This window comes from Molossus molossus, unplaced genomic scaffold (genome assembly GCF_014108415.1).
Source record: "Molossus molossus isolate mMolMol1 unplaced genomic scaffold, mMolMol1.p scaffold_m16_p_2, whole genome shotgun sequence".
Classification (NCBI taxonomy): domain Eukaryota; kingdom Metazoa; phylum Chordata; class Mammalia; order Chiroptera; family Molossidae; genus Molossus; species Molossus molossus.
Genome location: NW_023425355.1, coordinates 18,436,040 through 18,460,928, shown reverse-complemented (window position 1 = coordinate 18,460,928; position 24,889 = coordinate 18,436,040). Strand labels below are relative to the sequence as shown.

At 37.9% G+C, this 24,889-nt stretch overlaps 1 protein-coding gene across 1 annotated transcript; it reads left to right on the top strand.

Moving 5' to 3' along the window:
* The first annotated feature begins 9,141 nt into the window (after positions 1-9,141).
* Positions 9,142-9,990, top strand: LOC118636112 (transcription factor E2F6-like). Its single transcript, XM_036271159.1, has one exon. The coding sequence runs from the start codon at positions 9,142-9,144 to the stop codon at positions 9,988-9,990; it is 849 nt and encodes a 282-aa protein (XP_036127052.1).
* The last annotated feature ends 14,899 nt before the right edge of the window (positions 9,991-24,889 follow it).

Here is a 24,889-nt window from a genome sequence, read left to right as displayed (position 1 = left end):
TAGTTGATTGCCAAAATATTTTTTATAGTGTGTTATGACATGTCAGTGAGATAATCAGAGTTGCACAGCCGAATTGTAAAGTAGTACTTTATTCACTGGTGGGCTGCAGAGGGCATAGTCTCCCCAAATCAACAGCCCTGATTGTTCTTGCTCATCCTCTTTTAAATATAGAAGCTACATTCCCTTTTGGCTCCTCCTCAGGGAACTGGTACAATAGTGGGTGCAAAAGTGGTTATTAAAGAAGCCAAAATAAGCATTAGTCACTGGGCTGATGATTTTTAGTTCCTGATAATCAGAAACTGGAAGATACATCCCATTACATAGGTCAACCATAACCTTAGGTAAAGATCCTTTACTTCTAGGGGTAATCAACCTATTATCGGAAAAATACTGAGGAAAGTACACTGCCGATAAAGATGGAGTTGCTTAGTCGCCTTAGCCAAGGGGCCCAGCTCAGCCCAGCTCAGTGACTGCTTTAAAATTTGACAATTTCAACTTTTGATTTACCTCACTGTTGTCATCAGTCTATTGTCATTTTGCATTCACTTGTGATTTTCCTATGTGATATTCCTATTGCTATGATGACTAATTTTCAGTTATATTCTAGATACCGTGTCTATTAATTTAGAAGACTTTCCCATTCCAGAGTTCATATATTGTGATGGGGTCTCTCTTGAAGATTCCCCTTGGTTACCCCGGTGCCTCTTGTTTGGAGAAGAGAGTCTTAGGCCCATGTGTGCAGATTCACTGGGTTTTGCTAATTTTATAGTGGGATCTCTCTTACTGATACCTCCCACTTATTCTAATGTGTATGGTCTGGGCAATGGCATCTTCCCAGGCTATGCCACTTGTTGTAGAAGAATCTTTTTTGCAGTTGCCACTGATCTCCCAGTATGTCTTAGTGGGAAATGGCACTCTCAGGCCTGTGGGGACAAAGGAGACACCCAGGTTTTGCGATCTTTTGAAGTGGAATCCCTCTTGATACTACCTAACCATGCCACATTCTCTCAGTGGGAATAGGAGAGTCTCAGTTAGAGAAGAAGACCACTTCCCTTGGTTGTTTATTGTCAGCAAGGATCTTGATCAATCACATAGCTGATGGTGTGGGTTTAGTTGGTTTTGTCATAAGGACTCATATTCAGTTAGGTGGGAAAATCAGCATAATTGAATTGCCTCTAAAGTTATGTTAGAGATAAAGAAACAGTGAGATAGAATTTCATCAGTTTTCTATGCTACTGTAACAAATCATCAAAGTCTTTGCTTAGAATAACACAAATGTATTATCTTATAGGTTTGGAGATCAGAAGTACAAAATGGTTTCAATGGAATAAAATCAAGATATCAGCAGGATTGTTTGTATTCTGGGGACTCTGGGGAAGAATATATTTCCTTGTTTTTTCCAGCTTCTAGAGGCTGCCCACATTCCTGGACTCGTGACTCTACATCACTCTGCCCTTCGTGTCCATTGTCACATCACCTTCACTGACAACAACCCTGCTGCCTCCTTCAAATAAAGACCCTTGTGATTATATTGGCTCACTGGATAATCCAGGAAAATCTCCCCATCCTGAGAACCATAAATTAATCACATCTGAAAATCCTCTTTTACTATGTAAGGTAACATAGTCACAGGTTTCAAGAATTAGTTTGTCAGCATCATTATTTACTCACCATAGTTGCTTTCTTCTGTTGGGTGGAATTATCATAAAGTGTCCTACGACAGTCCTGGAGTCCCTGACCAATTTTCCTTCCTCTATAACTTTCACAGTTCTCATTTGGTTTTCTTTGCATTATTTCTAGGGCTTATAGTTTTACTTAGTAGGAAGGAGCATGAAAAAATATTATGTTATTTTGTCACAATAAAAAATGCCCTATTATTTTGAACTGCATTTCTGGTGATTTAAAGGCCCTAGGCTTTTTTTTTTTTAATCCTCACCCGAGGACACTTTTGCATTCATCTTCAGACAGAGTGGGAGGGAGAGAGGGGGGAAGAGAGAGAGAGAAACATCGACGTGAAAGCGACACATCGAGTGGTTGCCACCCACATGGCCCCAACCAGGGCCAGGGACAAACTGCAACCGAGGTACGTGCCCTTAGCGGGAACAGAACCTGGGACTCGCTGGTCCGCTGGCCGACGCTCCAACCGCTGAGCCAAACTGTCCAGGACAAGGCCCTAGACTTTTTGACTCCAGAATATTTTATTGTTTTCCCTGCCAGTTCCTTAGTCAGAATCATCCCTGCTATCCACCTGTCTCAGTGCTCCCAGACCACAGAATGTTACATAATAAAAGTGGAATATAATTAAAAACATCTTTGTTGTTACTAGACGATGTTATTGTTGAGCACATAGAATAAGGTTTACAGATTGTATACTAAACTTACTTTCCTTCCCTGATACTCGGAAATTGTCTCTCTACACTTGGCAGATATTATTTATGATAGTTGGTATCAAGATCAAGGACATCTGACTTGTTCCTGGTTGTCTTTAGTTTATTACACCTTTGTCCTTTTATTGTACCCTTTCTTCTTGCTTTAAAAGAAGAAGCATACCTCTTATTTCTAAAGCTAATATTATCTCATTTATTTTGACACTATTTTCTATAGCTTCCTTCAAATTTTTGCTAATGAGTCCTCTTTCTTTAAGCCTTTGTACATGCTTGTGTCTTCTCATCGCAAAAAAAATTATTTTTATGGGCAAACAGAATTAAAGGGAAGTAGACTTAAAACCTAGTTCTGCTACATATTAGCTGTTATTTCTTCTCTTTGTGTCATCACTGTTTTCCAAAATTATGATTGAAATAATGCCTACCTTATAAAATTGAGACAATTAAAATCCTTATGTGGATAAAATACTAATCACAGTGTTTAGTGCATTGTTAGCTTCCAATAAGTTGTATCTCTAGCAATATTTTTAAAAAATATTTTTTTCTTTAGTGATTTTAGAGAGAAAGGAAGGTAGAGGGAAAGAGATACAAACATCAATGAGAGAGAACATTGATTGGCCGCCTCCTGCATGCCCCCCACTGGGGATCGGGCCCACTACCTGGGCATGTGCCCTGACGGGGAATCAAACCAGCAGCCTCTTAGTGCATGGGTTGACCCTCAACCACTGAGCCACAGCAGCAGGGCAGTATCTCTAGTAATATTATCATGATACATTTCATAGCCCCTATAAACCACTGTTTCTTTTCTGACTTTATTTGGCTTCTTTATTGCTTTCACTTCTATTTTCCCCCAAATGTGGTACGTTTCCCTAAATTTAGGACCCAAATTTTCTATTCTTCTGTTGAATATTTTCTTCCATTGTCTTGGATGACTATAGGTAATTCCAAGTTTTATCTTCACTGTGGTCTCTTTTGTGAGCACCAATTACCAAGTCTTTGCCAATACTTTGTGAAGTATACTACTGCACATCACTGGAGTTATTTCTACTTTTGACATCCCAAATCATTGCGCTGGGCTCCTAATCATCCTCCGTGCCACATATCTTTCACTGTTAACAATCTGTACTGTATATTGCTGGGATCGTAGCTCTCATCTGCTCTAAACACTTAAACGTCTCCTTGTGTAAGATAAATATACAGCTTGGCTGACATTTAGAGACCTCCAGAATTTATTCCTATCTTCTTTTCCAGCCTTTTTCTTACAAATCCAATACCTGAGACTACCAGTCTAATTAAACTGGCTTAGTACTCACTATCACTTAAGTATATTTAGTCCTTTGAGGTAGCAATGTTCTCCCTTACCTTGAAGTCTCCTTCTCCTGCCTTGTATTAAACTTTACAGATCTTGCAAAGCTCAGCTCATCACCTTAGTGAATTTTTCCCTTGGTAATTCTTTCTGTTGTGTTCTGCATCTCATCTAAACTTCAGTTGCACTGACTGTGTGTAATTCTGTTGCACTTAGAGTTAATTTGTTTGTGTACATATTAAGCGAACAATTCTGTTATGTCTGTTAAATGAAAGACACTGTACTAGACCCTGGGAAGAAATAGTTTCAGTTCTGCAAGGCTTTTCATGCATCACCTTACATTAACTGCACATTCAACAGTGAACAGGCTTGTGTTGAATCCTTAGCTGGTCCACAGTAGAAAGCACTGCTGTTGGTATTTGCGGCTATTGTAATAAGGGTAACTGGGACATTCTAGACCATTCCTGTTGGCTGTTTTCCCAAAACCAGTTATTGGTGAGGCAGCAGCAGAAGTCTGCTTCTCACAACCACAGGCATGTGACCTAAAAAGAAGACATTCCTGTAGGCCCACTGATCTTCCTGGGAAATGCTGGAGACTACAGTATGGAGGGATTCACTTTGTCTGCTCATAGCTCCATTCATTTATGTTAGCCGGTACAGGAAAATATAAAAAAATCATCAATTGAAAATGATTACAAATGTATGGAAAAGTGTAATGAAGAAAATAAGAAGCAGATATAAAGAAGCATAATATAAACTGGCAGCATAGGCTGATTAACCACATAGATGAAAGGACACATTTTATATTGATACCTGAGGAGTCGATCACTGCTAGTATGACTGTCTTTCCTACTCCCTATTGGATTGCACCTACAGCTATCTCAATTGTTCTTGCCATTTCAGAGCCAGTCTATTGGACTACTGAAGGCACTGCATAATGGCAACAGCTGGACAACTACTGGACTGTTGTGCTTAATTATGGTAGCAGATGGCTCTGCCATGACAATTAGTCATAAAATGTGCAACATGCTGAGGATATGAATTTTATCCTATTTATGCTCATAGTTTTAAATATAAGAATCATAAAGAGCAGTGCATAGCAATAAATATTCAGGTAAAACAGCCATGTTAGCTATTTTTAAACCATTTTTTAAAAAATCCTAATAATGAAATCATCTCTTTAAATCCTGCCCTAACTGATAACACAATGTTATGGTGATAGCTCTGGCATATTTTCAAATTAGACTTTAAACCCTCAAAGACTCTTAAGAGAAGAATCTCATGGAGGAAGTATGTCATTTACCTATGTAATAAGAACTATTTTCTCTTAATTAAAAATAGATCAAATTATTTATTATATATTTCTATTTGATAAAATCAGCCATTCTTTAATGAGGAAATACCTATCAAAGGAGAGATATATTTCAAGATATAAATAAATTCAGGAACTTCTTTTCTTGATGAGATGGTTATTGTCAATGAGAGGCTTGTTTGTGTGACCAGTTTTACCTGAGCCATGGTGAAATTTTGTCTGATGTTATTAATCATCAGTAAATCAAATAAATCCCATCAGGTGAAATGGATGTTCATTTTGAAATTGTTAAAATTTCTTCTCCTTCCATTGTTATTACTTAGCTTATCATTGAGTTCATGTTCATTTTCATGCCAAAAACCACCCATTAATGGAATGTAACATGTTTTAATGGGGAAAAAAAGCAACGGATTAGGAGTCAGACAAAAATTATTTTAATAATATTTCTTGCTGACATATCATACTACTTTAGTAAGAAATAACACTACCAAATTTCAATTTTCTAATCAGTAAAATAAAAATAATATTACCCCTGTTCTCCTCAAGGTTCTGATTGTACACTCAGGGCCCAAAAAATCTTTTAACTACTGCTGCTTATTTAGGACGAATCATCTAAACAACTGAGTCTTCAAAGAAGTTGACTCATGGCCTCCATATTTACTGGCAGTTTAAAAAATAAAGATATATCATCCTAAAAGCTTCCATAGGTATTTTGGATTTCTAGATCTGACAATTTCACAAATTATAAATCGTAAAGTCAGAGACTCTGATAAGAAGGGCCCTTCAAAGTTATGTAACCCTTTCTATGCCATCTCTGACTTGCTATCTTCCAGCCTAGGCTCCAATACTTTGAGTAGCATGAGTTTACTTAATTAAATACTAGAAAAAGTTTCTTTGTATTGACCCCAAATCCTTCCATCTTTTGACCACGGGGGTCCTGGCTTTCTTGAAGACCGCACAGGATAAGTTTAATCACTTTTCTCCATGACAGCTTTTCATATATTTAATGGTAGCTTTCAAAGCCACCTAATTTTATTTATCACAGGTTAAACTTGATATTATTTTTTAAATCTTTTTTATTCCTCACCCGAGGATATTCTTCCAGTTATTATCAGATAGAGTGGGAGGAAGGGAGAGAGAGAGAAACAGAGAGAAACATCGATGTGATAGAGCCACATCGACTGGTTGCCTCCTGCACGACCCAACCAGGGCTGGGTACAAACTGCAAGCAAGGTACGTGCCCTTAGCAGGAACCCATGACTCATTGGTCCAAGGGCCGATGCTCTAACCGCTGAGCCAAACCGGCCAGGGCTAAACTTGATATTCTTTCAGATGCTTTCCATGTGACACAGTTTACTTCATAAGAAACTACTGCAGTGATTGAGAGGGGAAGCAGCGAGAACCTAACCTTGCACTGGGAATAGAGAAGAGAAGGGATCAATGCAAAATATATTATAAAACTTGAACCAACAGGACTTGAAATCAGTTGGTTCTGTGTGGCAAGGAAGGAATCAATGGTAACATTGAACTGTCAGGCCCAAATCAATGGGAAGATATATAATGGAAAGATATTGGCACTATCAGCCTAAATAAAGAAAGTTAGAAAAAAAAGAGTTTGAGAGGGAATAAGCTAAGTTGATGTCTAGAAATATAGTTTTAGATGCTAAAAGGATACAAAAATGGAGATGTGTGACGGAGGTAAAAATATAGACTTAGAACTCAAGAGAGTATATAAGAATAAAAATGTTGAAGACAAAATACTTCAGACTGGGTGGTAAAAATAAGTATGTAAAACAAATCAGTTATAACACAATATTGAACTAGGGAACTCATGCTCAATTTGAATCCTGATCAAACAAATCATATCTGTGCATTATACTTGATACAGAGACTGCCAGTTTATATCTTTGTTAGGTATAGAGAAGAGAGCTAAGAAAAAAAAAAATTCCCCATAAACATCATGTAGGTACACGAGACTGAGAAGAAGTGGTCAAAGGAGGATGATGATTCATCGTTATTGTTGAAAGTATTAGATGTCCCTCCTTTGTTCCCCCATTGATACCCTCCCACCCTGCCTTCACTGCAGTGTTGTCTGTGTCCATCGGTTATATATATATATATATTCTCTTTTTTTAAGACACAAAACTTAATTTATTAGAAATTTTGTTGTAGTTCTTACATTCTTCATGTGAGCTGAGATGGAAATAAAATAAAACAGAATATTTGAAATGTTGAAAGTCCTGAAGGAAAAAAAAAAAGGAGGAGGAAGAGGAGAGCTAGGAGAGTGTAGGGAATCGCAGCAGCCAGGAAGGAGTCAAGTAAGTTAAATAAGGCAAATGTCAAAGACAACTAAGATGAGGAATAGGAAACGGAGATTGGATGTTTTAGCTACTGACCTTTGAGCAAAATAGTACGGGTTAGAGTGGCCTGAGAAGATTTACAGAATGATTTGAGTAATGAGGTTTTGGAAGTATAGATAGACTCTTCAGAATTTTAAAGTGAAAGGAATTGAAAAAGGCACTGCAGCTTGAAGGAGGTATCAGGATCTTGGAACTTGTATTTTTTTAATGAATGGAGACATCTTGAATTTTATAATGAAGGGAAAAGATTTGGTGTCAAGTGAGAGATTGAAAAGAAAGAAACAAAAACCTGAGATGAGGGAAGGAAAGGAAAACCTGAGGTGAGGGAAGGAAAGAAAAAGGAATCTAAGGCTTTAGAGAGAACAAATGTTTTCTCTAAGATGGGAGAGAAAAGGAGAATATGTATAAATATAGATACAATTTACATTTGAGAAGAGAGACACTGAAGAATCTCATGTTGTGACAGATCTTCCAAATCAGATTCGATCTTGGTCACAGTTGAAAAGTATTTCATTCAAGAAGAACTCGAAATACAATTAAACAGCAAGGGCGTATAAATTAAAAATGTCCTAACAGTCAGAAGAACAGGGTAGTCCCAGAGATGTGGAAGTATGGTACAGACTGACAATCCACAGAACCAACTGATTTCAAGTCCTGTTGGTTCAAGTTTTATAATATATTTTGCATTGATCCCTCCTGTTCTCTATTCCCAGCGCAAGGTTAGGTTCTCACTGCTTCCCCTCTCAATCACTGCAGTAGTTCCTTGTGAAGTGTGAGGGGGGGGGGCAGTAAACCACAGAACTTATATGCATGTATGCATGACCAATGGACATGGACGACAATGCTGGAGACAGGGCTAGGAGCGAGGGGGAGGATGATGTCAATGTGGGGAAAAGAAGAAACATTTGTAACAAAAACAAACAAATAAATAAATGTTCTATATATGCTTTAAGTTTCCTAAATTAATAATTAGATTTCTCATTAAAAGGTAATGTTAAATTTAACTGCTCTAATCATAATGACTACAGTGATATTTAGTGTAGTTCTTAATAGTGGGGCAGACTTATCACTTATTGAAAAAAATGCCTTTTTACCAAGAAAATAAAGAATCAAAAATTCCGCTATTAACTCATTTTGTGTACATGTAATATTTTGCGTTGTGCAATATCCGTTAAAATAATATTCACCATTTTTCGTCCTTACATTTTTCCTCCAAACAAATCACTAAATAGTACCCTTGTTAATTTCTGATATTGATTCTCTTAGTTGATGCAATCTATCTCTAGTGGGAAAACAAAAACAAAAACAAAAACAAAAAATAAACTAAAACAGAAACAAGCACAAAGAAGTATTATTATCCTGTGGCGCATTCACTTATTAGGCATGACATCCAGGTGGAAGGCATCCTATTCCTTTTCTCTTACAATGTATGTTCCCACGTGTGTTAGGGGGTGAGGCTGGCTGGGAGCTGCACGCATGCGCACTGGGGGCAGCGCACTGCGCATGTGGGAAGATGGAGAAAATGGCGTCGTGAAAATCGTGAGTCTCCCTGCTCTCTTCCAGTTTGCCTTATAATTCCCGGGACTGGGGCCATGGGCCGTGGCGCATTTTCCCTTTGGTCCGGCTCGGCCTAGCCAGTTGCATCTCCGAACGGGCCGCAAGCCCAGTGTGTGCTTGGCTCCAGAACCGGCGAGTTGCGGGTAGCGTCGGCCCAAGCCCATTGGCTGCAGGTACGAGAGCTTGTGGGGTGCGAGGGCGAGGGGCGGCCAGCTGGGCATCATGAGTCAGCAGCTGGCAGCACAGAATCAGCCGGGCCTGCTCATGGACCCGGCAGAGGGGCAGGTGCCCTGCCAACGTCAGGACCGTTCCAACGTGGATGGCCTGCTGCCGTCCAAAACCAGCATTCATTCCGAAGATAGTGGACAAGCTGTGTCCATGAAAAAACCTCCAAAAGAATTGAAATGTCGTTTTGATTCATCACTGTTTCGTATAACTCGAAACTTTATAGATCTGATCAGGAGTGCCCCGGGGGGTGTTCTTGACTTAAAGGAGACTTCCACAAAACTGGGAGTGCCAAAACGACGGTTATATGACATCAGCAATATTTTAGGTGGAGCCAACCTGGTGCAAAAAAAGTCGAAGAACCTTATTCAGTGGATAGGAGGTGATATTACCAATTTTGATGCAGTGCACCGGCAGAAGAAGCAGCAGGAGGAACTTGATGAGTTATCGGCAATGGAAGATGCTCTGGATGAGTTAATTAAGGATTGTGCTCAGCAGTTATTTGAGTTAACAGATGACAAAGAAAATGAAGGAGTAGCATATGTGACATACCAAGATATTCAGAGCATTAAAGCATTCCGTGAACAGATGGTTATTGCAGTTAAAGCTCCAGCAGAAACCATACTGGACATTCCAGACCCGGGAGAGGACTCTATCACCCTACAAGTACAGAGCACCAAAGGGCCCATTGATGTCTATTTGCTAGACATGAAACAGGATCACTCAAATAATAAGGTGTCTGAAGGTGGAGGGACCTCCTTATCTAAAAGCAAACACTCCAAAAACCCTAATAAAGAAGAAAATTCTCCACAGCAAAGCGAAGAAGTGCTTGAAGTGAGCAAGTGATAGGATTTGAGAATTCGTTTATTGAGTGTTTTCAGAACATCCTGTATGGATGAAATATGCATTAATGTTCGATTCTCAGAAGTTCCCTCATTCTCAGTCAGTTGCAGCATTCAGGTCAATAGTGTTTTTGAGTAGTTCTCTACTTAGATTACTGGATAATTACGGTTTCCACATTCAAAAACAACTCTATAATTCTGGCCTTTTGTCAGTGAAATAGACATTCTGCCTGCCGAAATAACTATCATAGACAGTACCACTAAAACAGACGGTCAGGCCTGAAATGGACAGTTCTTCATATACTCTGTTGTTTCCTTCAAGGATTATGTGTCCTTAGAGCAAAAGAAATGGCCTTACATGGGTTCATGTCTCCAATTAGCTTTTGTACATTGGATGGGTGTATACACGCATCTAAATGTGATGTCTTTGTATATATGTACATAATGTTTAAATTACGTCCATAATGTATGTATATAGAAAGTAACAGACAAGTTGTCTAATTTCTGTGGTGTCTATAACTTACTAGAATCCTCTGAATGAAGGTTAGAGGAACATTTGTCCAAATTTTTACATGTAGAGGTATGATAAATATGCTATACATTTAAAGTTATTTTTTGAAGAATTTCAGTATGATTCCCAGTGCTAGAACTGGATTTCAGGTTACTTCCAGTTATTGTGTCTGAGAAGACCAGTAGCATGCCCCAAGCCTTTAGAGACAAGTGTAGAAATATCACCAGGTAGTGGCTTAATTGATTATAAGACATTATTTCAATCAAAGAGACAATTGGAAACTATTTTAACCTTTTTGCCAGCAGATTTTATGTTTCTGGATGTAGACTTGCTCTTCAAGCAAAGAAGTTTACTTATGAGGTATTAGTTGTACCCTGGCCTCTCTCCAGCTCTAGTCCCACATTTTCTTCTTCTTCTTTTTTTTTTTTAATCCTCCCCTGAGGACATTTTTTTTTTTGCATTTGTCTTCAGATAGAGCGGGAGGGAGAGAGGGAGGAAGAGAGAGAGAGAGAAACATCGATGTGAGAGAGACACATTGACTGGTTGCCACCCACAAGACCCCAACCAGGGCCGGGGAAAAACTGCAACTAAGGTGAGTGCCCTTAGTGGAAACTGAACCTAAGCCTCTCTGGTCCATGGGCCGACATTCACGCTCTAACTGCTGAGCCAAACTGGCCAGGGCCTAGTCCCCCATTTCTAAGTACTTAGCTAATTCTACATCACCGGGTAAATAATTGACCACTGTGCCTCAGTTTACTCGGTAGTTTATCGTTAGACTGTGAGCTCCTTGAGGGACTATATCTTAATTGTTATTATACCCAGAGCCTTGTACCATACTGGGCATATACAAAGGGCTCAACAAATGTTTGAACAAATTTTTAATAATTAGCACAAAAGCTTTATTAAGGTATAACTGACACATGAACAGTGTAAATAAGGTATGCAATTTGCATTTTGACATTTTGATACATATACATATATATGTATGTATATATATGTATATGCATATATATCTATATATATAGATATAGATATATATAGTGAAATGATAACCACAATCCAGCTAATTAATATATCTGTCACCTCACATGCTTACCATTTTCTTTTTTGTGTATCTTGAAAAGGCAATATAAGATCTACTTTCTTAGTAAATTTCAAGTATGCAATATAGTGTTGTTTACTGTAATCACAGTACTCAGTTTGCTAACTGAAACTCCAGTAAGGCTGGTCAGATGGTACGAAGTTTCATGAGATTTTTTTTTTTTAATTTAATTTTGCTTTATTGATTTTAGGCAGGGGGAGAAAGAGCTAGAAACATCGATGAGAGAGAATATCGATTGGCCGCCTCCTGCATGCCCCCCACTGGGGATTGGGCCCACAACCTGGGCATGTGCCCTGACCCGAAACCGAACCAGCAACCTCTTGGTGCATGGGTCGATGCTCAGCCACTGAGCCACACTGTCTGGACACATGAGATTTTTTATTAAAAATTTTGTATGGTATAGTTTACACTTTATTAGCATATGAGGACCAATATCCAGCATATCCCTAAGAAACCTTGGACTGTGAGCTGAAAGTGTAAATTGAATAGGACACTGGAGTTATCTTTCTTGGGGAGCTGTACTGTTGTGTTTTTTTTTTTTTTTATCCTCACCCAAGGACATTTTTCCATTTTTTGTTCAGATAGAGTGGGAGGGAGAGGGAGGAAGAGAGAGAGAGAAAAACATTGATGTGAAAGGGATACATCGAGTGGCTGCCACCCACACGACCAACCAGGGCCGGGGACAAACTGCAAATGAAGTACGCGCCCTTAGCGGGAACTGAACCCAGGTCTCTCTGGACCGCAGGCAGATCCTCTAACCACTGAGCCAAACCGGCCAGGGCTGTTGTGTTTTTTTGTTTTTTGTTTTTTTTTTTAAATCAAAAGTGTATATATATATATATCTTTTTTTCTTTCATTGTTATTTTGTATTAGTTTCAAATGTACACCATAGTGGCTTGACAATCATATACTTTACAGAGTATTTCCGTGATATTTCCAGTACCCACCTGGTGCCACATGTAGTTATTATAATATTCTTTTTTTTATCCTCACCTGAGGACATTTTTGCATTTATCTTCAGATAGGGTGGGAGAGACAGAGAGAGAAACATTGATGTGAGAGAGACACATCGACTGGTTGCCACCCACATGACCCCAACCAGGGCTGGGGATAAACTGCAACTGAAGTACATGCCCTTAGCGGGAACCAAACCTGGGACTCGCTGGTCTGTAGGAAAACGCTCTAACTGCTGAGCCAAACAGGCCAGGGCTATAATAATATTCTTTTTTTTTATTTTTTATCCTCACCTGAGAATATTTTTCCATTTTTTGTTCAGATAGAGTGGGAGGGAGTGGGAGGGAGAGAGAGAGAGAGGAACATCGACTTGAAAGGGACACATTGAGTGGCTGCCACCCGCACAACCCAACCAGGGCCGGGGACAAACTGCAACCAAGGTACATGCCCTTAGCGGGAACTGAACCCAGGTATCTCTGAACTGCAGGGCGACGCTCTAACCGCTGAGCCAAACTGGCCAGGGCTGTTATAATATTCTTGATCATTCTGACACCTGGAGCTGCTTTTGAAGCAGTGGGTTGATACTCTTTTATGTTAATGGAAGATAAAATTTGAAGCTTATAAATGTGAACATAGTTTTTCAACTCAACAATGTGGTTTTCTCCTTCAGTAGTTGTTTGTCCAAATATCCCTTTTTTTTGTCCATTTATAAATCTTAAAATATGTAACTATGACATTGATTCTGCACTGTGATAAAAAAAATTCTGTAAAGATCTCAGTATATTTTTGTTGTACTTACTGTGCACCGTGGTGCAGTGTTCCCCTTACGGAACTCACATTTTTTGTTTTGTTTTAGAATATTTGAACATGGCAAGCCTTTGAAGGGTATGTTCATTATTTCAAGACCTGTGTTGGATTTTCAGATTTCTCTTTATGGATTGAACGAAATAAAATGTACAAATGCAAACTTGTCCACCACTCCATTTGTTTCCTCTAAAAAATAAAGTATATGTGAATGAATTTCTGATAGCTCTTAGAAAACACATATAGTCTCTAGAACTCACTTAGTAATTGTAGTCTAGAGTCTAGATAATATTCTTATAATGAAGATTAATCTCGTTTCAGGCATAAAACAGTGACATTATGTGTGAAATCTCAAGAGGAACAGCTAAAGCATAAATGAACCCCTTCAATACAATGATTGAAAACTTTGTATAAAGGAAGTTATATTGTAGATCCGTAGTCTTACTCATTAAAATGAAAGTGTCAGAGTTATGCTGACATTAAGGAGCATGGCTGCTAAATACTGGAACACTTGTGTGCCACACCTGAGTCATTAGAAGTCTCCAAACTATTGTTCAAACAGAATGAGAGCAATGTACTGTGTGTAACTAGGTTTTGTACTGTAGTGCAAAATAACCTTTCCATAAAAGGGTAATCTCAAAAAAATTCACTTTGTTGGAAAGACCTTTTTGATTACAGAGAAGTAATAGAGTGCTTTGTGATAAAATCAGAACTGCTCTGTATATTCCAAATTACAGAGAGGGGAAAGAAAAGATGTGCTCCTGGCTTCATCCCACCCAAAGAGTGCTTGTATCAACAGACTTCATGTACTACAAAAATTATTAGTTCCTCTCAACAAACTTATTTTAACAGCCATTTTGAGATTAGCAGCTTTGTAAATATCCCTCTAAAGTATAAGATGCTTCATTTTCTATTCAATAATCATTCTTTATTTACTTTAATTTTTAGAAAGAAGTTATTGAATTTTGGGGGGTGACATTGTTTAACAAAATGACACGGATTTCAGGTGAACAATTCTATAATACATCATCTGTACACTGTATTGTGTGTTCACCACCCCAAGTTTAGTCTCCTTCTGTCACCATTTATCCCCCCTTTACCCTCTTCTTCCTCTCCTACCCCCACTCTGGTAATCACCATACTGTTGTCTGTATCTATGAGGTTTTTTTCTTTGCCTAATACCTTAACTTTTTCACCCAGTCCCCCAATCCCCTCCTCTCTGACAGCTGTTAGTCTGTGCTCTATATCTATGAGTTTGTTTCTATTTTGTTTGTTTATTTTGTTCATTAGATCGCATATGTAAGTGAAATCATGTGGTATTTGTCTTTCTCTGACTGGCTTATTTCACTTAGCATAAAATCTCCAGGTTTATCCACGCTGTGGCAAAAGGTAAGGAGTTCCTTCTTTTTTACAGTCAAGTAGCATTTCATTATATGACTGTACCACAGCTTTTACATCTCCTCCTCCATTGATGGGCATATGTGCTGCTTCCAAATCTTTGCCGTTGTAAATAATGCTGCAATGAACACAGGGGTGCATATACTCTTTCAAATTGGTATTTGGGGTTTCTTCGGATATATTCCCTGAAGTGGAATTTGGGTCATAAGGCAGATCCATCTGTAATTTTTTAAGGAAATACCATAATGTTTTTAACAGTAGCTGCAGCATTCTGCATTCTCACCAACAGTGCATGAGAGTTCCCTTTTCTCCACATCCCTACCAGCACTTGTTTGTTGATTTATTGATAGCCATACTGACAGATGGAAGGTGATAGTCCATTATGCTTTTAATTTGCATTTCTCTGATGATTAGTGGTTGTTGAGCATCATTTCACATGTTTATTGGCCATCTATATGTTCCCTTTGAAGAGGTGTCTATTCAGGTCCTTTGCCTATTTGTTAATTGGATTGTTTGTTTTTGCTGTTGAGTTGTATGTGTTCTTTATAAATTTTGGATATTAAGCCCTTACCAGATGTATGATCAGAGAATAAGTTTTCCCATTCAGTGTGTTCCCTTTTCATTTTGTTAATGGTTTACTTTGCTGTGCAAAACTTGTAAGTTTAATGTAGTCCCATGTTTTTTGTTGTTGTTGTTGTTTGTTTGTTTCCCTTGCCCAATGAGATATATAAAAAAAAAAATCACTATGAGAAATGTCTAAGATTTTACTGCTTATGCTTTCTTCTAGGATTTTTAGGATTTCAAGCTTTACATTTAAGTCTTGAAGCTATTTTGAGTTCATTCTTGTTTATGATGTAAGAAGGTGATCTAGTTTCATTTTTTGCACCTGTCTGTCCAGTTTTCTCAACCCCATTTGTTGAATAGACTATCTTTACACCATTGTATGTTCTTGCCTCCTTTGTGAAATATTAATTGACCCATAAATGTGTGGGTTTATTTCTGGTCTCTCTATTCTGTTCCATTCATCTATATGTTTGTTTTTATGCCAGTACCATGCTGTTTTCATCACTATGGCCTTATAGTATAATTTAATATCAGGTAGCATGCTTCCTCCAATTTTGTTCTTTCTCAAGATTGCTTTGGTTATTTGGGGTGTTTTGTAGTTCCATATAAGTTTTTTGAATATTTACTCTACTTATGTGAAATACATTATTGGTATCGTTATGGGAATTACATAAAATTTATAGGTTGCTTTGGGTGGTATGGACATTTAAAAAAAATTTTTTTCTTTATTGATTTTAGAGAGAGAGGAAGGGAGAGGGAGAGAGAGATAGAAACGCCAATGAGAGAGAACATCAATTGGCCACCTCCTGCATGCCCCCCACTGGGGATTAGGCCCACCACCTGGGCATATGTCCTGACCAGGAATTGAACAGGTGACTTCTTGGTGCATGGGTCGACGCTCAACCACTGAGCCACACCGGCTGGACAGGTAGTATGAACATTTAAATTTTGTTAATTTTTCCTATCCATGAACACAGTATATGCTCTCACTTATTTATATTTTCTTTAATTTCTTTCTTCAGTGTCATAATTTTTTGAGTGCAGGTCTTTTACGTCTTGGTTAAATTTATTCCTAGTTATATTTTTATGCAATTGTAATTGGGGTTGTTGCCTTAATTTTCCTTTTTGGTGTATAAAATGCAGTTGATTTCTGAATATTCATTTTATATTCTGCTACGTTACCAAATTAATTTATCAGTTCTAGTAGTTTTTTGGTGGAATATGTACGGATGTCTATATACAGTATCATGTTATCTGCAAATAATGACCGTTTTACTTTCCCTTTTCCAATTTGGATGCTTTTTAATTCTTCTTCTTCTCTGATGGCTGTGTCTAGGACTTCCAGTACTATGTTGCATAAGAGTATTGAGAGTGGACATCTTTTTTTTTCTGATATTAAGGGAAACACTTTTAGTTTTTTCTTTGTTGAATATAAAGTTAGTTGCAAGTTTGTCATATACCACACTTATCATTTTGTGGTATGTTCCCTGTATTCCCTTTGTGTTGAGAGTTCTTTTCATAAATCGGTGGTGGATATTGTCAAATGCTTTTTCTGCATCTATTGATATGACCATGTGATTTTTATTTTCATTTTATTTATGTAGTGTGTCATGTTAATTGATTTGCAGATATTGTACCAACCTTGGTACGATAAATAAATCCCACTGCATCATGGTGTATGATCTTTTAAATGTATTACTGGATTCATTCTGCTAATATTTTGGTGATTTTTTTGCAACTATGCCTATCAGGGGTATTGGCCTATCAAATTTTCTTTCTTCCATAGTGTCTTTTTCTGGCTTTTGAATTAGGATAATGCTGGCCTCATAAAATGAACTTGGGAGTTTTTTTCTTTTGAATTTTTTGCAGTAGTCTGAGAAAGATAGGTGTTATTTCTTCTTTGAATGTTTGATAAAATTCACTTGTGAAGCCATCTGGTCCAGGGTTTTGTTTGTCAGAAGTATTTTGATTAATGCTTTGATTTTATTAGTTGTAATTGGTCTGTTGAAAGTTTCTGTTTCTTTTTGTTTCAGTTTAGGAAGATTGTATATTTCTAGGAATTTATTCATTATTTCCAGATTGTCCAATTTGGTGTCTTACAGTTTTTTAATAATATTTTCTTATAATCCTTTATATTTCTGTGATGTCAAGTTGTTAGGTTTTTCCTTTCATTTCTAGTTTTATATATTTGGGGCCTCTCTCTTTTTTTCTTGATATGTCTAGTTAAAGGTTTATAAATCTTGTTTATCTTTTTAATGAACCAGCTCTTAGTTTCATTTGTCTTTTGTATTGTTTTTATTTTTAGACTCTATTTTGTTTGTTTCCTCTCTGATATTTATTATTTTCTTTCTTCTAATCACTTTATGCTTTGTTGTTGTACTTTTTCTAGTTCCTTTATGTGTAATATTAGATTGTTTGAGATTTTTCTTATTTCTTGAGGGAGGCCTGTAATATTATGAATTTCCCAAGAGGGCTTTTGAAAGATGGAAAATATTAAGCTACATTTGTTTGTTGGTTTAGATGAGAAATCCAGAATTACCTATCTTGGAATCAAAGGGGATAATTGTAAGCATGATGATTGAAAAGAACTCTCAGCACAAAGGGGATGATTGTAAGTTTTTGAATAAGAGTGGATGTGATTCAGCAAACAAATTGACTCATTCACTTATGACAGGAACAAGGCAAAGTATATTTTCCTAGGGCAGAGAGTAATTGTAATAATGGTCAATGGAATCTAAGATGGAAGGTAAATTACATTTCTTTTAAAAATTATTTTTAAATATTTTTTATTGATTGATTTGAGAGAGGGAGAGAGAGAGAGACATTGATTTGTTGTTCCACTTATTTATGAATTTATTGGTTGCTTCTTGTATGTGCTCTGACCACATATTGAACCTGAGGCCAAACCCAAAACCTTGATGTATTGGGACAACACTCTAACCAACTGAGTACCTGGCCAGGGCAGTAAATTATTGGTCTATTTGAACTTTAGTTATATACCTTTTAAATTTCTGGTCAAAACTATTGTTATAATAGCTGTTATTCTATCTGTGTAACTTTGTGCAAGTTAATTACCTTCTCTGAGCCTCCATTTCTTCATCCATAAAATATATGTCTGTAGCACTCATGGTTAAGTTGAAAAAAAGAAAATTTTCTAGATATTTTAAGCAGAAAGGCTTTGACACAAGGAAATAGGTACTCACAAAACTTTGGAAAAGTCTGGATCAGTGGATGTCAGTGGATTTCAACTAGCTTTCCAGTATCACCGAGGAACACTGTGTCATAAATATGTTCCTGCAATCCAGAAGAGATGAGGAAACTCCTGTATTAGTACTAATGCGGCCTTTCCACAACTGTGTGACAACTGAAAGGAAAAATCTCATGTTAATTTTTTTCCATGACTGAGCAAATTCAGAGTGAATATTAATAAAGTGTACAAGAGTCAGAATATTGAAGAAAGAATACAGTGAGTAAAGTTGATGAGCTATAACAATATTTAGGGGAGCAGGAGACCAAGATGGAATTATACGCACTGATAGATGGGCTGCCCTCCTCTCACACCTCAAATACTGGGAATTTGTTACTTTCTTGCTGTTACTGACTTCTCTATCCCTCTTACTCTTTACATGTAATCAGTTTCCTAAGCTGATTCCTCTTTTAACTTTTATTTTTATTTTTATTATTTTTTGTTTCTTTTCTTTTCTTTATTGATTTTAGAGAGAAAAGAAGGGAGAGGGACAGAGAGACAGAAACATTGATGAGAGAGAACATCAACTGGCCACGTCCTGCATTCCCCCTACTGGGGAGGGGGCCCACAACCTGGGCATGTGTCCTGACCGGGAATGGAACTGGCAACCTCTTGGTGCATGGGTCGATGCTCAACCACTGAGCCACATTGACCGGGCTGATTTCTCTTTTTAAAACAATTAAATTCAACTATCATTTATGGAGTATTAGGTGATAACTCAGTCATTTAATCATTAACTCAGCATTCAACAAATATTTATTAAATATTCAAATATGTGCCAGACACTCAAGAGTACAATAGTGGTCTTTGCCCTCATATACAATAAGTGTACTCTTTCTGTGTTTGGGAAGATCAGTACCCAGTAGCTGTCACTTTTCATTCCCTCCTACCTTCACCCGCTGGTCACCACAAATCTTTGTTTCTCCATAGCTTTGTCTACTTCAGACATTTCATATAGATGGCATCAAACAATATGAGGCTATTTTTGCATATTTAATATATTTTTAAAAATTTATTGAGGTGACATTGGTTATTAGGATCATATAGGTTTCAGGTGTGGATTTCTCTGTTATAAGAGCTGTATATTGCACCGTGTCCCACTACCCAAAGTCAAATCATCTTTCATCACCGTATATTAGGCCTCCTTCACCCCCAAACTCCACACCCCCTTACCTCTGGTAACCACCACACTGTTGTTTGTATTCACGAGTTTCATTTTTTTATCCACATATGAGTGAAACCATATGGTTCTTAGCTCTTTCTGCCTGATTTATTTCACTCAGCATAATATTCTCAAGGTCCATCCATGTTGTTGCAAATAGCAGTAGTTCATCTGTTCTTATTGCTGAGTAGTATTCCATTGTGTATATGTACTACATCTTCTTTATCCAATCATCTATCAAAGGACACTCTGGTTGTTTCCATGTCTTGGCCACCGTGAATAATGCTGCAGTGAACATAGGGATGTATCTATCTTTGCAAATACATGTTTCTGAGTTTTCGGCTATATACCCAGGATAGGGATTGCTGGTTAATATGATAGCTCTATTCTTAATTTTTTGAGAAAATGACAGTTTTCCATAGTGGCTGCAGCAGTCTACATTCCCAGTAAATTCAGTACTGGTGGGAATTTACTTTTTAATGTTTTTGAGAGGGTGGTTTGGAGTGGTGATAGCGAGCAATACTAAAAGCAAAAGAAAGTCTTTCATGCTCCCAGTATTGGAGAGGTTAAATCCAAGAAAAGGTCTTAAGGTATTTGAAAAGACTCCCTGAGAAATCCAAGTAAGCTTCGAGCTTGTCTCCTCAGTTAGAGGCTGAGCTTTGAATAGATTGGGGGATTTTCTTCTCTTTTACTTTTATTTATTAGTTTTTTACATTTTTTTTCCCTCACCTGAGGACATTTTTGCATCTATCCTCAGATAGAGCGAGAGGGAGAGAGGAAGGAGGAGAGAAAGAGAAACATCGACATGTGAGAGACACATCAAGTGGTTGCCACCCACACGACCCCAACTGGGGCCAGGGACAAACTGCAACCGAGGTACGTGCCCTTAGCAGGAACAAAACCCGGGACTCTCTGGTCTGAGGGCCAATGCTCTAACCGCTGAGCCAAACCAGCCAGGGCTATTCTCTTTTACTTTTAGTTGTTTTAAACTGAATTGAAAGTATTAATCTGTTATGCACTGTGATCAGTACGGATTGCCACGTATACTGTATACAGCTGAACTGAAATATGTATGTGAAAAAAAAAGAAAGGGGATGAATTAATATTAAAGGTAATGTTAGAGAGAAAGATGTCAAACTACACAATTGGATGAGATACAGAAGAAAGGGAAACTAATTCATCCCTATGTTCAAAACACTCTTCACTCTGATAATCTACCCTCATGTGATAATGAGAAAAACTTCAGGTTAAGCATGAATAATGAATAGAACTCCAAGAATTATTGATAGGTACATAGGATGATCTCAAAGACTGACCTTTTCAGAGCCATCCTTCATCAGAACTCAGTCGATGAAAAGGGGATTTTTACAATGATACTGCCTGTCAGATGCTGTCATTTGATGGTATAGGCAAACTACTGTCAAGTATCTTTTACTGCGATGTTACAAAAAGGTGTTTCTTAACATTGAGAAAATAACAGATTATTTCTTCTCATCAGTAAAAGAGGATGAAGGTATAAATTATTCAGTTTTTACCTTTAAAAATATTGAATTTATTGGGGTGACATTGGTTCACAAAACCATACAGGTTTCAAGTGTACAACTCAGTAAAACATCATCTGCACACCATGTTGTGTGCCCATCGCCCCAAGCAAAGTCTTTCTGTCCTCATTTCCCCACTCTTATGCACCTTTACCTACCCTCACACCCTCCTTTTCCTCTGGCTGTCATCACACTGTTACCTGTGTCTATGTGTGTGTGTATATATATATATATATATATATATATATATATATATATATAATCTCACCTGAGGACATTTTTGCATTTATCTTCAGATAGAGCAGGAGGGAGAGAGAGAGAGAAACATTGATGTGAGAGAGACACATCGAGTGGTTGCCACCCACATGACCTCAACTGGGGCCGGGGACAAACTGCTACCGAGGTACATGCCCTTAGCGGGAACCGAATCCAGGACTCTCTGGTCTGTGGGCTGATGCTCTAACTGCTGAACCAAATTGGCCAGGGCCATATATGTTATTTTGCTTAATCCATTCACCTTCTTTCACCCAGTTTCCAGCCCTCCTCCCCTGACAGCTGTCAACCTGTTCCATGTGTCCATGCCTCTGTTTCTATTTTGTTTGTTAGTTTATTTAGTTCATTAGTAAAACAATTTCCTTGGTATACATTCTCATTCCTGTTTAGGAACAATATGAATAGAATGTAAGCTCCATTGAGGGCAGATTTTTGTTTGTTTTTATCTTTTGCTTAGTACTAAATCCCCAACACCTATAAACAGTGCCTGACACATGGTAGGTGCTAAATAGATATATTTTGAATAAATAATGTAATGGCTAATGGGTAGAAAAAATAGTAAGAATGATGTATTTTGATATATGATATAAACAATATAAAATATTTTCTGAAATATTTATTGAATTAGTAATTAAAAATTGTGATTCCTGGCAGGATGAAAATGCAGTACATTTTAATAAAATATGAATTAAAGTAAAATTAGCTAAAACTGTACCAAGGAAGTCATCTAAATACAAAAACACATTACTATGTCGGGTGCGAAGATCTGACAGTTAAGAGCCCAAGATGGATTTGTGAGAGTAAGAACCACTTCTTTTATCAAGACCAATACTGTTGCAGGACTTTATTATTTTCATTCATGCTAAACATCTTTAGTTTGCTTACTTGGTTTTAGACTGCGTGGGCTTGATATATTTTCTTTGTAGATGTGGCTATTTCTCCCTATTTTGCCTCTTCTTTTTCCAACAGAAAAGGCACTAGCTTCAGTAATGAGGACTCTGCCCTCCTGATGTTATCATCTGCCAAAGGCCCCACCTACTAATAGCATCACCTTTGGGAGTTGGGATTTCCACATGGGAATTTTAGAGGGACACAAACATCTAGTCCACAGCTGGCTTTCTTTTTGTTTTGTTTTTATCCTCACCCGAGGACATTTTTGCATTTATTTTCAGATAGAGCCGGACGGAAAGAGGGAGGAAGAAAAAGAGAGAGAGAAATAGCAATGTGAGAGAGACACATCAACTGGTTGCCACCCACACGACCCCAACCGGGGCTGAGGACAAACTGCAACCGAGGTACATGTCCTTAGCGATGTCCTTAGTGAGAATCGAACTTGGACTCTCTGGTCCCCTGGTCAACGCTGAGCCAAACTGGCCAGGGCAGCTGGCTTTCTTTCTGTAGAGTAGCTTTAGCACCATAGTAAAATTGAGAGGAAGATACAGAGATTTCCCATCTATCCCTACACACACACACATGCATACCCTTCCCTATTATTATTTTTTTTTAACATTTTTTGTTCAGATAGAGTGGGAGGAAGAGAAAGAGAGAGAGAGAGAGAGAGAGAGAGAGAGAGAGAGAGAGAGAGAGAGAGAAAGAAACATCAACGTCAAAGGGATACATCGAGTGGCTGCCACCCGCATGACCCAACCAGGGCCAGGGACAAACTGCAACTGAGGTACGTGCCCCCAGCAGGAACCGAACCCAGATCTCTCTGGTCCGCAGGCCGATGCTCTAACTGCTGAGCCAAACGGGCCAGGACTGTAGAGTATTTTTATTGCCCTAAAAATCTCTGTCCTTGGCTTATTCATTTTTCTCCCTCCAAAATCCCACATAAAACCTAATCTTTTGTTGTTGTTAATTCTCACCCAAGGATATTTTTTAAATTGATCTTTAGAGAGAGTGGAAGGGAGGGAAGGAGAGGGGGGGGGGAGAGAGAGAGAGAGAGAGAGAGAGAGAGAGAGACATTGATTGGTCGCATGCTGCACATGCCCTGACTGGGGTGGGGATTGAATCTGCAACCCACGTATCAAACTCGAGACCCTTCAGTGCATGAGCCAGCACTCTAACCACTGAGACATACCAGCCAGGGCAAAACCTGATCTTCTTACTTTCCCCATAATTTTGCTTTCCTCAGAATGTTATATTTGCAATCATGCAGTATGTTGCCTTTTCAGACTGGCTTCTTCCAATTAGTAACATGCCTTTATGTTTCCTCCATGTCTTTTCATAACTTGATAGCTTATTTCTTTTTGGGAGTGAATGATGTTTCATTGTCTGCATGTACCATGGTTTATTTTTTCATTTACCCCATGACAGATATCTTAGTTTTTTCCAAGTTTTGGCAATTATGAATAAAGCCTTTATAAACATCTAATAGGTTACCATGTGACATAAGTTTTTTAACTCTTTTGAGTAAATAATTAGGGAACATGACTGCTAGACTATATGGTAAAAATATTCTTAGTTTGGTAAATACCACTAAACCATCTTCCAAATTGGCTGTATCATTTGCTGTTACTATCAGCAATGAATGAGAATTCCTGTTGCTCCACATCCTCACCAGCATTTGGTGTTGTAATTGCTCCAGATTTTAGCCATTCTCATAGAGGTGTAGTTCTATCTCCTTGTTTTAATTTTCATTTACCTGATGACATGTGATGTGGAGCATCTTTTCATATTATACTTTCCAACTGCATATCTTCTTTGGCAAGGTGTCAGTTAAGGTCTTCAACTCATCTTTTAATCAAGTTGTTTGCTTTCTTATTGTTGTGATTTGAGTTCTTTGCATATGTTGGATAATAGTCCTTCATCAGATGTCTTTTGCAAATATTTTCTCTCAGCCTGTGACTTGTCTTCTTCTTCTTTTGACACTGTCTTTTGCAACCTGTAGTTTTTAATCTTAATGAAGTTCAGCTTATCAATGATTTCTTTTGTGGATTGTGCCTTTGGTGTTTTATCTAAAAAGCCATTGCCCACCCTGGCCCATGTGGCTCAGTTGGTTGGAGCATTGTCCCATATACCAAATGGTTGTAGGTTTGATTTCTGGTCACGGTGCATACCTAGTTTGTGGGTTCAATCCCCGGTCGGAGAATGTAGGGAAGGCAAGTAATCAATGTTCTCTCTCATATTGTTGGTTCTCTCTGTTTGTCTGTCTCTCTCTGTGTCCCTCTCTCTTCCTTCACCTCTCTCTAAAATCAGTAAGAACATCCTCAGGTGAGGATTAAAATTAATTAATCAATTAATTTAAAAGAATAAAAAAATCATTGCCCAACCTAAAGCCATTCATGTTTTCTCCTATGTTATCTCTTAGGAATTTTATAGTTTTTCATTTTACATTTAGGTCTCTA